Source organism: Oncorhynchus mykiss, chromosome 3 (assembly GCF_013265735.2).
Source record: "Oncorhynchus mykiss isolate Arlee chromosome 3, USDA_OmykA_1.1, whole genome shotgun sequence".
Taxonomy (NCBI): Eukaryota; Metazoa; Chordata; class Actinopteri; order Salmoniformes; family Salmonidae; genus Oncorhynchus; species Oncorhynchus mykiss.
Genome location: NC_048567.1, coordinates 23,430,049 through 23,444,371, shown reverse-complemented (window position 1 = coordinate 23,444,371; position 14,323 = coordinate 23,430,049). Strand labels below are relative to the sequence as shown.

Below are 14,323 nucleotides of genomic sequence, written 5' to 3'. Positions count from 1 at the left end.
CTCTCTTCCATCTGAATCCCATTTGTCAAACACGATTGCTCTTAAACAAAAATCACTTTAAGGCCTGGGTTTGTGTTTGCTTGTCACTATTGTATTTAGATTCATTTACAGCATGAGTCATCTCCATAAGGGACCCACTCAACATCAATGAGATCTAACGTTATTGACTTGTATTTGATTGCAGTGGAAATACATGAGCAGAATGATGTGTAGTGCAGAGAATTGTCAGAAGAGAACGTATGTATTTTAAAAGAAGTTAGGAGCACTAACAATATGTGCATTGCATAGTACATAGTGTATTTTTCTTATTTCACCTTTATTTAACCAGGCCGGTTGAGAACAAGTTCTCATTTATAACTGCGATCTGGCCAAGACAAAGCAAAGCAGTGCGACACAAACAACAACACAGAGTTACACATGGGATAAACAAATGTACAGTCAATAACACAATATAAAAATCTATATACAGTGTGTGCAAATGTAGTAAGATTAGGGAGGTAAGGCAATAAATAGGCCATAGTGGTGAAAAAATTACAATTTAGTAATTAACACTGGAGTGATAGATTTGCAGAAGATGAATGTGCAAGTAGAGATACTGGGGTGAAAAGGGTTAAAAAATTATAGTATTGGGGATGAGGTAGTTGGGTGGGCTATTTACAGATGTGCTGTGTATAGGTGTAATGATTGGTAAGCTGCTCTGACAGCTGATTCTTGAAGTTAGTGAGGGAGATGTAAGTCTCCAGCTTCAGTGATTTTTGCAATTCGTTCCAGTCATTGGCAGCAGAGAACTGGAAGGAGAGGTGGCCAAAGGAGTCCAGATTTTAAACCAAGGGCTATATCTGTTCTTAGTTCACATTTGATGGTGAGGAAAGCACTTTTAAATAATATCCAGGTATCCTCTACTGACGGAATGAGGTCAATATCCTTCCAGGATATCCGGGCCAGGTCGATTAGAAAGGCCTGCTTAGAAAGGCCTGCTTACTGAAGTGTTTTAGGGAGCGTTTGACAGTGATGAGAGTGATGAGGGGTGACCGTGATGAGGGGTGGTCGTTTGACTGCGGACCCATTACGGACGCAGGCAATGAGGCAGTGATCGCTGAGATCCTGGTTGAAGACAGCAGAGGTGTATTTAGAAGGCAAGTTGGTCAGGATGATATCTATGAGGGTGCCCGTGTTTACGGATTTAGGGTTGTACCTGCTAGGTTACTTGATAATTTGTGTGAGATTGAAGGCATCTAGCTTTGATTGTAGGACGGCCGGGGTGTTAAGCATATCCAAGTTTAGGTCACCTAACAGTACAAACTCTAAAGATAATTGGGGGGCAGTTAATTCACATATGGTGTCCAGGGCACAGCTGGGGGCTGAGGGGGGTCTATAACAAGCGGAAACAATGAGACTTATTTCTGAAAAGGTGGATTTTTAAAAGTAGGAGCTCAAACTGTTTTGGTACAGACCTGGATAGCATGACCGAAATCTACAGACTATCTCTGCGGTAGATTGCAGCTCCACCCCCTTTGGCAGTTCTATCTTGGCGGAAAATGTTGTAGTTTGGGATGGAAATGTCAGAATTTTTGGTGGCCTTCCTAAGCCAGGATTCAGACATGGCTAAGACATCAGGGTTGGTGGAGTTTGCTAAAGCAGTGAATAAAACACACTTAGGGTTCTGGTGTTAACATGCATGAAACCCCGGCTTTTACGGTTACGGAAGTCAACAAATGAGAGCGCCTGGGGAATAGAAGTGGAATTGGGGACTACAGGGCCTGGGTTAACCTCTACATCACCAGAGGAATTTAGGAGGAGTAGGATAAGGGTACGGCTAAAGGCTATAAGAACTGGTTGTCTAGTGCGTTGAGAATAAAAGGACCAGATTTCTGGGCATGGTAGAATAGATTCAGGGCATGAACAGACAATGGTTTGGTAGGATGTGAGTACAGTGGAGGTAAACCTAGGCGTTGAGGGACGATGAGAGAGGTTTCGTCTCTAGAGGCACCATTTAAGCCAGGTGAGGTCTCCGCATGTGTGTGGGGTGGGACAAAAGAGCTATCTAAGACAAGGTGAGCGGGACTGAGTGCTCTACAGTGAAATAAAATAATAAGAACTAGCCAAGACAGCCGTAGTCAAGGCATATGCCAGGTCGCAGTTGCAAATGAGAACTTGTTCTCAACTAGCCTACCTGGTTAAATAAATAAAAAAATATTGACAGTAGAGAGAGGCATAAAGCAATCACAGGTGTTGATCAGGAGAGGTAAGACAACAACGGGTAAATGGCGATGAATGGGCAGAGTGGATCAGTTAGGTGCATACAGGACCTGAATTTGAGGCTGGGGCCAACAGGTAAATAAAATTAGGGGCATCAGCTGTGTAGCCGAGTGACCATAGGGTCAAAAGACTAGCAATAGGGGCCTCCTGAGTGGCGCAGTGGTTAAGGGCGCTGTACTGCAGCGCCAGCTGTGCCATCAGAGACTCTGGGTTCGCGCCCAGGCTCTGTCGTAACCGGCCGCGAACGGGAGGTCCGTGGGGCGACGCACAATTGGCCTAGCGTCGTCCGGGTTAGGGAGGGCTTGGCCGGTAGGGATGTCCTTGTCTCATCGCGCACCAGTGACTCCTTTGGCGGGCCGGGCGCAGTGCGCGGTAACCAAGGTTGCCAGGTGCACGGTGTATCCTCCGACATATTGGTGCGGCTGGCTTCCGGGTTGGATGCGCGCTGTGTTAAGAAGCAGTGCGGCTTGGTTGGGTTGTGTATCGGAGGACTTTCAACCTTCGTCTCTCCTGAGCCCGTACGGGAGTTGTAGCGATGAGACAAGATAGTAGCTACTAAAACAATTGGATACCACAAAATTGGGGAGAAAAAATTGCTTTTTTTTTTTAAAGAGCAGCAATAGGTGAGTCAGGGTGGCTTTCGGTAGTCACTACTACGCTAGGCGAGCAGGGGACACAGCGTTCAGAAAAGCTAGTGGGCCAGGACTAGTAGATGGTCATCAGCCATAATACTAACCTGGCTTTATCACCTTCCCATGCTTCTTATCTGTCTCAGTGAGCTCATTAGTGTGCGCCTGAGTCATAATCAAAAACCCACAGTCTGCTTCATCATAGATCAATTCCTTTTCTATGGCCCAGTTTCAGTTCTAATCCCCAGTCTCCTCACCAGGCCCACCATGATCCCCAACTCAGAGATACTGTATATCAAAGGCCTGGATGGGCAAAAGCGATAAATAGCTAACTCCACCTCTCTCTGCCAGAGGTCTAGGGGGAAGTATTATCATATTGCTGACGTCTATCCTATTTATCCTATCATATTGGATCTTCAATAGGGAAGTGAGAAGAGCCTTGGGGGATACATTTCACTCCACTTTAAGGCCCAGAAGGGTAGCAGTTGAGTTTTGAGCCAAAATAGGGATTTCACCTTAGTCTCTGGATAAATCTTATTTCCCAGCATGCCCCATGGTGTTGATGAGTTTGGAGCTCCTGCAGGGAGGACAGCGGGATCAGCAAAACACCCTCCCAGTCAGTCGGCAGTGGAACAGTGGATCTGCACTGGTGGGCAGTGCATTAAACCACCTTCAACCAGGCAACCTTGTTAACAAGTTGATGGATCTCTTCCTATTCACTCCACTAGCGGGGGCCCACTGTGGGGCCAATGCTAGGAGATAAGGACGTCCAGGAGGACCATAGATAGCTAGTATCAGGGCAATCTACTTCCCATAGGAATGCATTGCAGATTCCTTTCTCATTCCTTGATCTTCTTGTTGGTCTAATTATCCATAGAGATGTCTTGTTGTTACGAAGTACAGGTGGATTGGGATGTATTGTATGGGAGATGGATTGTAGAGGAACAATAGTTTTTAGTTGCACGCTGACAAGGTTAGACACAGCTCCTCGTGTGTTTCAGATGTTTGTTTGTCAGAAGCTTAATTGACCTTGATGAGATTTTCATTATAGCTGTCTCCTAATAGCATTTGAATGGCTGGGTGAAAAAAGGGTCTCTTTCTTGCTCTGACAGTTGGTTGTCTGTCTGTGTGTTGCAGAAATTGACTTGGAAGACAAAAGATGTGGATAAATGCACAGTGAGGGGGAAGAACAGCGTGAGTATCTCTCTCCCTTTCTTTCTCTCTGTTTCTCGCTCTCCCACTGTCTGGTCTGCGATGTGGGAGGGTAGCACTAACAATAGCATAGATTGCTTATCAAAATCAGCACCACAGGTATCTGTAGTTCCAGAACCAGTCTCTGGCACAAGCAGTGCCAGCCTCCCAGAGCTCTAGTGAAACCATAGAGATCAGCACAGGGATTATGGTAATGACAAGAATAAGAACAGAAGTATGACTGAGAGGGAGGTTTTGTGTGTGTGTGTGTGTGTGTGTGCCCTCAGCAAAATGCCATTCAGTGCATAATAAGCTGTGCAATGTCACTGCAGGTGGGGTGATAACACCAGCAGCCAGTAGTCACATTGCCGTCCCCTGAAACCCAGCTGTTTCCCTTTGACAGGATGAGTGCTACAACTACATCAAAGTTCTGGTTCCACGCAACGATGAGACGCTATTTGCCTGTGGGACCAACGCTTTTAACCCCACCTGCCGCAACTACAAGGTAGGACACTTCACCTCAGTCACCTTTCTATCTAAAGCCCCCAGTTCCATACCCAGCACTGTCCTGAAACATAACAGCTGGGGTAAATACGCTTAGTTAAAAAAATTGTTAGCATGGGGAGGTTTAGCAGTTAAGGGCATTGCCTACAGGTGTTGACATCCTGACTTTCTCCTAACTTTTTGTGAGAAAAAAGTGTCCTCTCTTTATCTACAGTATAAAATCATCAAGTCGACATTGTCGTGCACAGATAGACCCCAATAGCGCTCCAGAATGCAGAACCACTTCAAAGGAGTGCTGCTATCCTGGATGTTGATGGAGAAACATGTTGACTCAACCGAGGTTGGCAGCGGTCTGTTGACTGAACACAGATCCAGGATGATAATAACCGTCTTTATTCACACATCTGAGGAATAAACTGCAACCGCAGATGATTTGAGATCATGTCATCCTCCGAGGGACAGAGTGGGGGAGAGAGAGAAGGGAGGGGGGAGAGAAAACAAAACATGCCTGAAAACTAGAGTCAGAATCCCAGGGGAGCCACTACTTTAGTTCCACGAAGGAACTCACGCCACCTACACTCTATTGCTATCTGACTGCTCAAATGATTAACAACCCAAAGTGTGCCAGAGAGAGATGTCGGCTGAGTGGAAACATACAATAGGAAAATAGCGATACGTTAATCGTGACAACGGTGCATAGATGGATTCATACTCCCCAGGATGTCTACCAATACAAAAGAAGTCTGGTTGAGCTGAGGTGACATCATGGTTCTGGGCAATGATTCACAGTGTGCTTTTTGGAAGAGGGGATGTAACGTCTACAGTCTGAGAAAAACCGGGAGCGATGACTATCTGGAGAACTGGGAATAGTGTGCTGAAGTGTAAATCATATCATGCAATCTGTCTGCAGCATTCCTTGGAAAGACTGAGGAGGGCAGTGGGGTCAGGAGAGGGTGTGTTAGGGTGAAGTGGATTGGATTGTGGGTGTGGACGGGTGGAAAATGTTTTATTTTGCACAGAGTGCATTTTCCATGTAAATTGATCGCCACAAAACACTCTGCCCAATGAGCCAGCTGGATCAAAGACCAGGAAGTGAAAACCTGTATCCTCTAGTCTAAATCACACTGTACTGTAGAACTGAAGCCCCAGAACCATGGTTTAGCAGACAGATCAGAGATGTAACATTGGTGGATTTCTCACTTAGAGAGTGTACCCATAGGGAACACAGCGTTAAATATAAACACAGATGTTGACAGCTGTCACTGTGTGTGTTTGTGAAGGTAGCTGTTTGCTGGAGCTGCCGAGAATGACCTCTCTTCCTGGTCGCATTCTGCAGCCCCGCCCCCCACCACCACAGTGGGATTCACACATATTGTCTGAGCCGAGGTTTACGACCTTGTTAACGGTGGGGCAGGAATAGCTGCTAAAGATCTGTGGTTAGGAGATACTGTCTCCTCACAGTGCTGCCAGAGTAGCAGCCATAGTGCAGGCTGACAGGAGTGTTACTCCTGACCTTTTGACTTTACTGTTGTTACAATGCAGTGTAAAATGTACTAAATAAAAGGTATCTTTATGACACGTGTTCCTATTTATTCATCAGGATTGACTAGAGGCACATTCTGTCAATGACTTTAAGGGGTCGACTTTATAACTTGGCAGTTAGCAGTAAAGCTAACCTGATATAAAACAGAACAATACTCAAGTTTGGACTGAAATCGATTTTTCAGTAAGGGGAAAACAGTAAACTTAACAACTGCAAACACTGACCTAGTTATTTTAGTTGAGGTTTTTCAATATAAGCTCCTTGGAGTTATTTTTTTTTTGTTACACTCCTATAAATAGCTTTATGAAGTACCCCCTTCCCTCTCTGAGTCCCCTCTTCTCTTTCGTCCCTCTCTCTCCCAGATGTCCACACTGGAACAGGACGGTGAGGAGGTGGTGGGTCAGGCCCGCTGTCCCTTTGAGTCTCGCCAATCCAACGTCGGCCTCTTCGCTGGTGAGTTGCTCTGGACAGAGACAGAGAGACATGTCAGCTATGGGCAGCAACTTGATCAGTAAACCTGCCCTCAATCTTGCCAATTTGCCAGTGACATTTAGACATAGTTCACACAGTGTCATTGAGAGCAGCACAGCACCTACATCAAGTGTAGCCATGAAGTAAAAATACACATTGGGAGGCATGGGTTTCTAGTCTTCATTGCAATTGTGTTCATTTGAAAAAAGCAAACCTTTCTTAAATGAGTGATTTTGTTCCTCTCAGGTGGTGATTTCTACTCGGCCACCATGACAGACTTCCTGGCGAGTGATGCAGTAATTTACCGTAGTCTGGGAGAGAGCAGCCCGGTGCTTCGTACCGTGAAGTACGACTCCAAATGGCTACGAGGTGAGCCCCTGGCCTTGGCCTTAGGTCTCAACTTGTGAATTTACCTTTAGAACCTTACTCAAAATCTTCCTCAAAAATCATTATCTATTTGTATGCAGTACATTACATATTAGAGCAGTATTTCATTCTAAATCAAAGTGTGGTACCCACATGAGTTATGCTTCCTACCAAAACACTGACTGCCTAATGCTTAACTGTTGTGAATACCTTGTAAGACAGTCAGTGCTACTGTTTCATATTTCTCCCTTTGTCTCCTCAGAGCCTCATTTCCTCCATGCCATTGAGTACGGGAACTACGTGTACTTCTTCTTCAGTGAGATTGCTGTGGAGTACACCACACTTGGCAAGGTAAGAGAGTTGTAGTTCAATACTACAGAAGGGGGTGGTAGGTAGCCCAGCGGCTAATGACCTGTAGCCGAAAGGTGGCCGGTTCGATTCCCGGGACAGGCGCTGAAAAAAAGGGTAGAATTGATCTGGCAACTAGAGGGCTGCTGGGTTCTCATCCTCAAGACATTCCCCTACCGTTGGCCCCTTGAGCAAGACCCTTTACCCCCTAGATTCAATTTCCGCAACCCCATGAAAATCTAATTAGCATTAAAAATAATCCCCATCAAAATCAGTCAGTTTAAGCTAGAGATACAGTTGGGAGAACAAGTATTTGATACACTGCCGATTTTGCAGGTTTTCCTACTTACAAAGCAAGTAGAGGTCTGTAATTTTTATTATAGGTACACTTCAACTGTGAGAGACAGAATCTAAAACAAAAATCCAGAAAATCACATTGTATGATTTTTAAGTAATTAATTTGCATTTTATTGCATGACATAAGTTTTTGATACATCAGAAAAGCAGAAATTCATATTTGGTACAGAAACCTTTGTTTGCAATTACAGAGATCATACGTTTCCTGTAGTTCTTGACCAGGTTTGCACACACTGCAGCAGGGATTTTGACCCACTCCTCCATACAGACCTTCTCCAGATCCTTCAGGTTTCGGGGCTGTCGATGGGCAATACGGACTTTCAGCTCCCTCCAAAGATTTTCTATTGGGTTCAGGTCTGGAGACTGGCTAGGCCACTCCAGGACCTTGAGATGCTTCTTACGGAGCCACTCCTTAGTTGCCCTGGCTGTGTGTTTCGGGTCGTTGTCATGCTGGAAGACCCAGCCACGACCCATCTTCAATGCTCTTACTGAGGGAAGGAGGTTGTTGGCCAAGATCTCGCGATACATGGCCCCATCCATCCTCCCCTCAATACGGTGCAGTCGTCCTGTCCCCTTTGCAGAAAAGCATCCCCAAAGAATTATGTTTCCACCTCCATGCTTCACGGTTGGGATGGTGTTCTTTTGGTTGTACTCATCCTTCTTCCTCCAAACACGGCGAGTGGTTTAGACCAAAAAGCTCTATTTTTGTCTCATCAGACCACATGACTTCCTCCCATTCCTCCTCTGGATCATCCAGATGGTCATTGGCAAACTTCAGACGGGCCTGGACATGCGCCGGCTTGAGCAGGGGGACCTTGCGTGCGCTGCAGGATTTTAATCCATGACGGCATAGTGTGTTACTAATGGTTTTCTTTGAGACTGTGGTCCCAGCTCTCTTCAGGTCATTGACCAGGTCCTGCCGTGTAGTTCTGGGCTTATCCCTCACCTTCCTCATGATCATTGATGCCCCTCTAGGTGAGATCTTGCATGGAGCCCCAGACCGAGGGTGATTGACCGTCATCTTGAACTTCTTCCATTTTCGAATAATTGCGCCAACAGTTGTTGCCTTCTCCACCAAGCTGCTTGCCTATTGTCCTGTAGCCCATCCCAGCCTTGTGCAGGTCCTATCCCTGATATCCTTACACAACTCTCTGGTCTTGGCAATTGTGTAGAGGTTGGAGTCTATTTGATTGAGTGTGTGGAAAGGTGTCTTTTATACAGGTAACGAGTTCAAACAGGTGCAGTTAATACAGGTAATGAGTGGAGAACAGGAGGGCTTCTTAAAGAAAAACTAACAGGTCTGTGAGAGCCGGAATTCATACTGGTTGGTAGGTGATCAAATACTTATGTCATGCAATAAAATGCAAATTAATACTTAAAAATCATACAAGGTGATTTTCTGGATTTTTGTTTTAGATTCCGTCTCTCACAGTTGAAGTGTACCGATTATTTAAAAAAATTACAGACCTCTACATGCTTTGTAAGTAGGAAAACCTGCAAAATCGGCAGTGTATCAAATACTAGTTCTCCCCGCTGTATGTTTTTTTGCATTGGATGCGTCTCAATCGACCGCATCCGCTGATGTCACACTTTCACATCTGCGGTGAAAGGTGGCAGAGCTCGAGTGGTGTTTGTCAGACTCTTCTCACAAAAACATCTGTAGCGTCCGACAAACTATTATGGAAAGATGAGACTCTCACGAACACAATAGTGTTCTCTGTTTTGCCGACCTGCCAACTTCTGTCTGTAACGTCCGAACAGTTTCGTTTACACACTAATATGACTCACAAATACGTACATGTTCGTTGTTTTGCTCCAGGACGCCGACAAGCCTCAAGACTCATCTGAAGATCACCCTGTACCAGTAAAAAATAATCTACACACAATACGCCATAATGACGAAGCAAAAACAGGTTTTTTGATATTTTTGATAATGTACAAAAAAATACAATAAAAATGAAATACCTTATTTGCATAAATATTCAGACCCTTTACTCAGTACTTTGTTGAAGCACCCTTTAGCAGTGATTACAGCCTTGACTCTTCTTGGGTATGACGCTACAAGCTTGGCACACCTGTATTTGGGGAGTTTCTCCCATTCTTCTCTGCAGATCCTCTCAAGCTCTGTCAGGTTGGATGGGGAGCATCGCTGCACAGCTATTTTCAGATCTCTCCAGAGATGTACTTTGCTCCGTTCATCTTTCTCTCGATCCTGACTAGTCTCCCAGTCCCTGCCGCTGAAGAACATCTCCACAGCATGATGCTGCCTCCACCATGCTTCACCGTAGGGATGGTATTGGCCAGGTGATGAGCGGTGCCGGGTTTCCTCCAGACGTGACGCTTGGCATTCAGGCCAAGGAGTTCAATCTTGGTTTCGTCAGACCAGAGAATCTTGTTACTCATGGTCTGAGAGTCCTTTAGGTGCCCTTTAGAAAACTCCAAGCGGGCTATCATGTTCCTTTTACTAAGGAGTTGCTTCCGTCTGGCCACTCTACCAGAAAGGCCTGATTGATGGAGTGCTACAGAGATTTCTACAGAGAACATCTGGAGCTCTCAGAGTGACCATCTATCGGGTTCTTGGTCACCTCCCTGACCAAGGCCCTTCTCCCCGATTGCTCACTGTCTTCTTGACCTTCAATACTGCAGAAAGGTTTTGGTACCGGTCACCAGATCTGTGCATAGACACAATCCTGCCTACGGACAATTCCTTCGACCTCATGGCTTGGTTTTTGCTCTGACATCCACTGTCAACTGTGGACCTTTTCTAGACAGGTGTTTGCCTTTCCAAATCATGTCCAATCAATTTCATTTTTAGCAATGACGTCCAGTAACACTATAGAACCCTGGGAGAACCTCTGCTGTCTGGGGGTGTTGAGAAGACAAAACTTCTGTTGTTCACTGTAACATATGAACAATAATGTTGTATTAAATAGGCTGCAATGTAATGTCATGTGAAACAGTGTAATGTCATGTCACTGTGTTATGTTACTGAATGGACACAAAAGGAATGAACATTTGTTGAAAAATCCTATCAAATCTAACCTTTCTCCATTCTCTCTTTCCCCCTCAGGTTGTGTTCTCCAGAGTGGCTCGTGTATGTAAGAACGACAACGGAGGTTCTCCCAGGGTTCTAGAGCGTTACTGGACGTCGTTCCTCAAAGCGCGGCTCAACTGCTCGGTGCCGGGCGATTCCTTCTTCTACTTTGACGTTCTGCAGTCGCTGACCAACGTGCTGCAGATCAATCACAGACCAGCCGTGCTGGGGGTCTTCACTACACAGGCCAACAGGTCAATCACAGTACCAGGCAGCAACATTACAGACGGCCATACAGATATACAGTACATACTCATACAATGAGTATAATGAGGTTTTACTGTACCTCTTCTTCTAGAAAATAGAAAGAAAAAAAGATCATGTTCACATTTGCAATATCATACCCTTGATATTGTACATTTTTAAAAGCCTATTTTATAAGATTGTTGTTTAATGTCCTTTACAACCCTGTGCAGCAGTCTTGAATGCTTTTATAGCTATACAATCCATTATAACCTGGGTTAATATGGGCCTTTCCCATGACAAATGTCTCTGTTGTTTTCCTCATCAGTATCACAGGCTCAGCAGTATGTGCATTCTACATGGATGACATTGAGAAGGCCTTCAATGGGAAGTTCAAGGAGCAGAGAAACAGTGAGTCAACCTGGACGCCCGTGCCTGAGGAGCAGGTACCCAAACCCAGGTAAGCTTTGACAGCCTCAGTCCAGACATATTTACTTTATTCCAGTGTAAACACTGTCAACAAAAGTTTGCATCTAAAATATCATATTCCCTCGGCGTGAATGCTTAGTAAATCTAGCCCACTGACTTTGAAACTCCACTGACAAGCTTCTTCTCCTCCTCTCTGTCTCACAGACCAGGCTGCTGTGCCGGCGACGGCTCTGCTGCTGCCTACAAGTCGTCCACGACCTTCCCCGACGACACCCTGACCTTCATCAAGAACCACCCCCTGATGGACGAGGCGGTTCCCTCCGTCAACCACCGGCCCTACTTCACACGCACAACCAGCAGGTAGCTACAGCAGCAGGGTGGATGGAGGGATGAAAAGATAAAAGGGAAAATTGATGGGTAGAAAACTATTTAATCGATCTCCTTGGTGAAATAGATAACAGTTGGTCCCTTGTATCAACATGAAAATCCCTTTTAAATATTAAAGTTAGACGCAGTCAGGATGGGGTCTTCCAAAACACCACATCAAAGATCGACACAAGCAGGATAGGGCCTCCCCAAATTATAGATCCAACCAGAAGGGGGTCTGTGAAAAGCTGAAAAGCGCATCAATTAAAAACAACATCCGGCTGTGGTCTACCAGACTAACACAGGAAATAGCTCCAGTGGCTCATTAGAAGCCCAGACATGTAGTGGTGCTGAATGTAGAGTGGGTGTCAGAGGGCTGTCAGACAGCCCCCTAGCTCGATCCCCTGCCGTGACTTACATGGTGAAGCCGAGCCAGTCTGACAGACAACCAGGCGTCTTCACACAGCGGAGGGAGGGCACGCTGTCTGTCTCAATTCTGCCTCCTAACGTCACATCTGCTTCAGAACTCTCCCGAGACGAGTTGAACAACGGAACTTCAAAGATGAATGCATCACTTTGTTGAGTCATTTAACTAGCGTAGTGCCAGTTAGTGTGACGTTCTGAGTAAACATGTCGTCAACTTGTGTGGGACTGAAGGAAAGTTGAGAGCAGTAGGATGGTTTTTACGTACAATAGTGTCCTGCATAATCTTACACAGTGGTGTCAGGTTGCAGTGCATGGACACACTCCGACAATAATTCACATCTTTAATTGCAGATGCTTTGCCTCTTCGGAGGTATCATCATGTTAACCCTGAACCACAACCCTGTTGTTGTGTCCACCCAGGTTCAAGTTAACCCAGCTAGCAGTGGATACGTCAGCTGGGCCCTATAAGAACCACACGGTGCTGTTCCTGGGGAGCGAGGACGGCAGGGTACTAAAGATCCTGGCCAGCACCCATCTCAACGCCTCCTTCAGCACACAGCTACTGGAGGACATCGATGTCTACAACCCCACCAAGTCAGCCTCCCTTTCTCCATTCTCTTTCAGATATATGATACAAACTATTTGTTTTATAATACAGTGCACTCCTCTCATAACATTCCCTTGTACTGGTTCAGCAACAAACAAAAGTCCCTCTTTTTTTGCCCACTGTAAGAGGATGATTATTGTATGTGATGCTTTCAAGCCGACTCCACTGTAATAAGATGGAGATATGTGTTGTGGGGCTGTTAGTACGTGTCCTGAACAGCTTTTCAACTCCTCTCTCGTTTGCATAGTCTCCCAGGATGCTGCTGTTGTCACCATCCATCAGCAGAAATAAGAGTCGTGTTTGTTGTTTCCCCTTTCCTAGATGTAACATCCGCGGAGAGGACAGACGGGTTCTGGGATTGGAGCTGGACAGGGAACATCACGCCCTGTTTGTGGCCTTCTCCAGCTGTGTGATCCGAGTACCTCTGAGCCGCTGCAACGACTATGGCTCCTGCAAGGAGTGAGTGATACCCGGTCTATTATATAGAGCTAGTACTGCACTGTTAACAGTTGCCAAGTGTGTGTTAATATAATGCAGTGGAATTCAGTTTTTCATGTGTTTGCTGCTACAGAGGCTTCCTTCCCCCAGTGCTACTATGGTGATGTGAAGTTACACATGTGTGTGTGACTTACAATCAATCAGCAGCAGGGTGGTATCGTTTATGCCAAATTGTAAATATGCTGTATGCAACAGACCTATATTCAAAATATGAATCACCAATAGTTTAGAAGCCGACGTTGTTATGAGGGCAGTGAAAAGGACTTCCTTGCAGTCAGAGCAACTACTGGAGGTGATTTGTTTTGTATGGGATGTTTTTGTCTGATCTAGTGTACTCGACAATCTTGTGTCCTATTTTGGGGTTGTGGAGGAATGTTCCCCCCCGCCTCTACCCAACCCCCCAAGAAAAACATTTGTATTAAAATTGAATGGGGATGCGTATCCCCCATAGCATGCTAAACCCTCATTGCGAGCCTTAGAGAAGTGCTCAGCAGCATTTACGCACAAATTGGAACCAGCTGATTGGCGACAGGCCAAGAACGATAGGGCCTGCTCACTTTAGAGGGCTTAAAGCCCCTCCATTGCTGGATCCCTCTGAAACAGCCCAGTGCACATCAACCAGGGATTAGGGGCCCCTTAAGCCCCATGATGCTTTGCAGGGGTCAGGTTTCAGGCCCATATCCTCCTCTCCACACTCTCCATCTGTCTGCCTCCAAATTAGGTTTGGTTGGTTTGGTCTGTCTCTCCACCTTACTGTAGCCTCTATCTTGCACAAAGCAAAACGTTTTTTCTATCTCTCGCTCTCGCTGCAGCTGTTGTTTCTATTAGGTTTCAGCAATGGATATGGTTCAGACAGCAGAAACACGTTGAATGAAATATATAGAGAAAAGAGATTTAGTGAAAAAGATGGCAAAGAGAGATATCAAAAGTTGTGACATTCTCAACCCTCTGACCCACACAATGTTCAGAACATTTTGATTTCCCCCCTTTTAGTTATTTAAGCACAAAAGTTACAAAAAGTTGTCACATTTGCACCTGTTTTGCATCACAGT

General features: G+C 45.5%; 1 protein-coding gene across 6 annotated transcripts in view; it reads left to right on the top strand.

The window, feature by feature from the left end:
• The window catches only part of LOC110514498 (semaphorin-6D), a 157,239-nt gene that overhangs the window by 119,120 nt on the left and 23,796 nt on the right, over positions 1 to 14,323 (top strand). For all 6 annotated transcript variants that reach the window (XM_036972497.1, XM_036972489.1, XM_036972471.1 and 3 more), the window contains 10 exons: positions 4,026 to 4,082; positions 4,483 to 4,584; positions 6,489 to 6,579; positions 6,844 to 6,966; positions 7,226 to 7,314; positions 10,739 to 10,956; positions 11,274 to 11,405; positions 11,579 to 11,734; positions 12,587 to 12,760; positions 13,095 to 13,232. In XM_036972497.1, the coding sequence (XP_036828392.1) occupies positions 4,026 to 4,082; positions 4,483 to 4,584; positions 6,489 to 6,579; positions 6,844 to 6,966; positions 7,226 to 7,314; positions 10,739 to 10,956; positions 11,274 to 11,405; positions 11,579 to 11,734; positions 12,587 to 12,760; positions 13,095 to 13,232 (1,280 nt within the window). The remainder of the gene's footprint in view (positions 1 to 4,025; positions 4,083 to 4,482; positions 4,585 to 6,488; positions 6,580 to 6,843; positions 6,967 to 7,225; positions 7,315 to 10,738; positions 10,957 to 11,273; positions 11,406 to 11,578; positions 11,735 to 12,586; positions 12,761 to 13,094; positions 13,233 to 14,323) is intronic.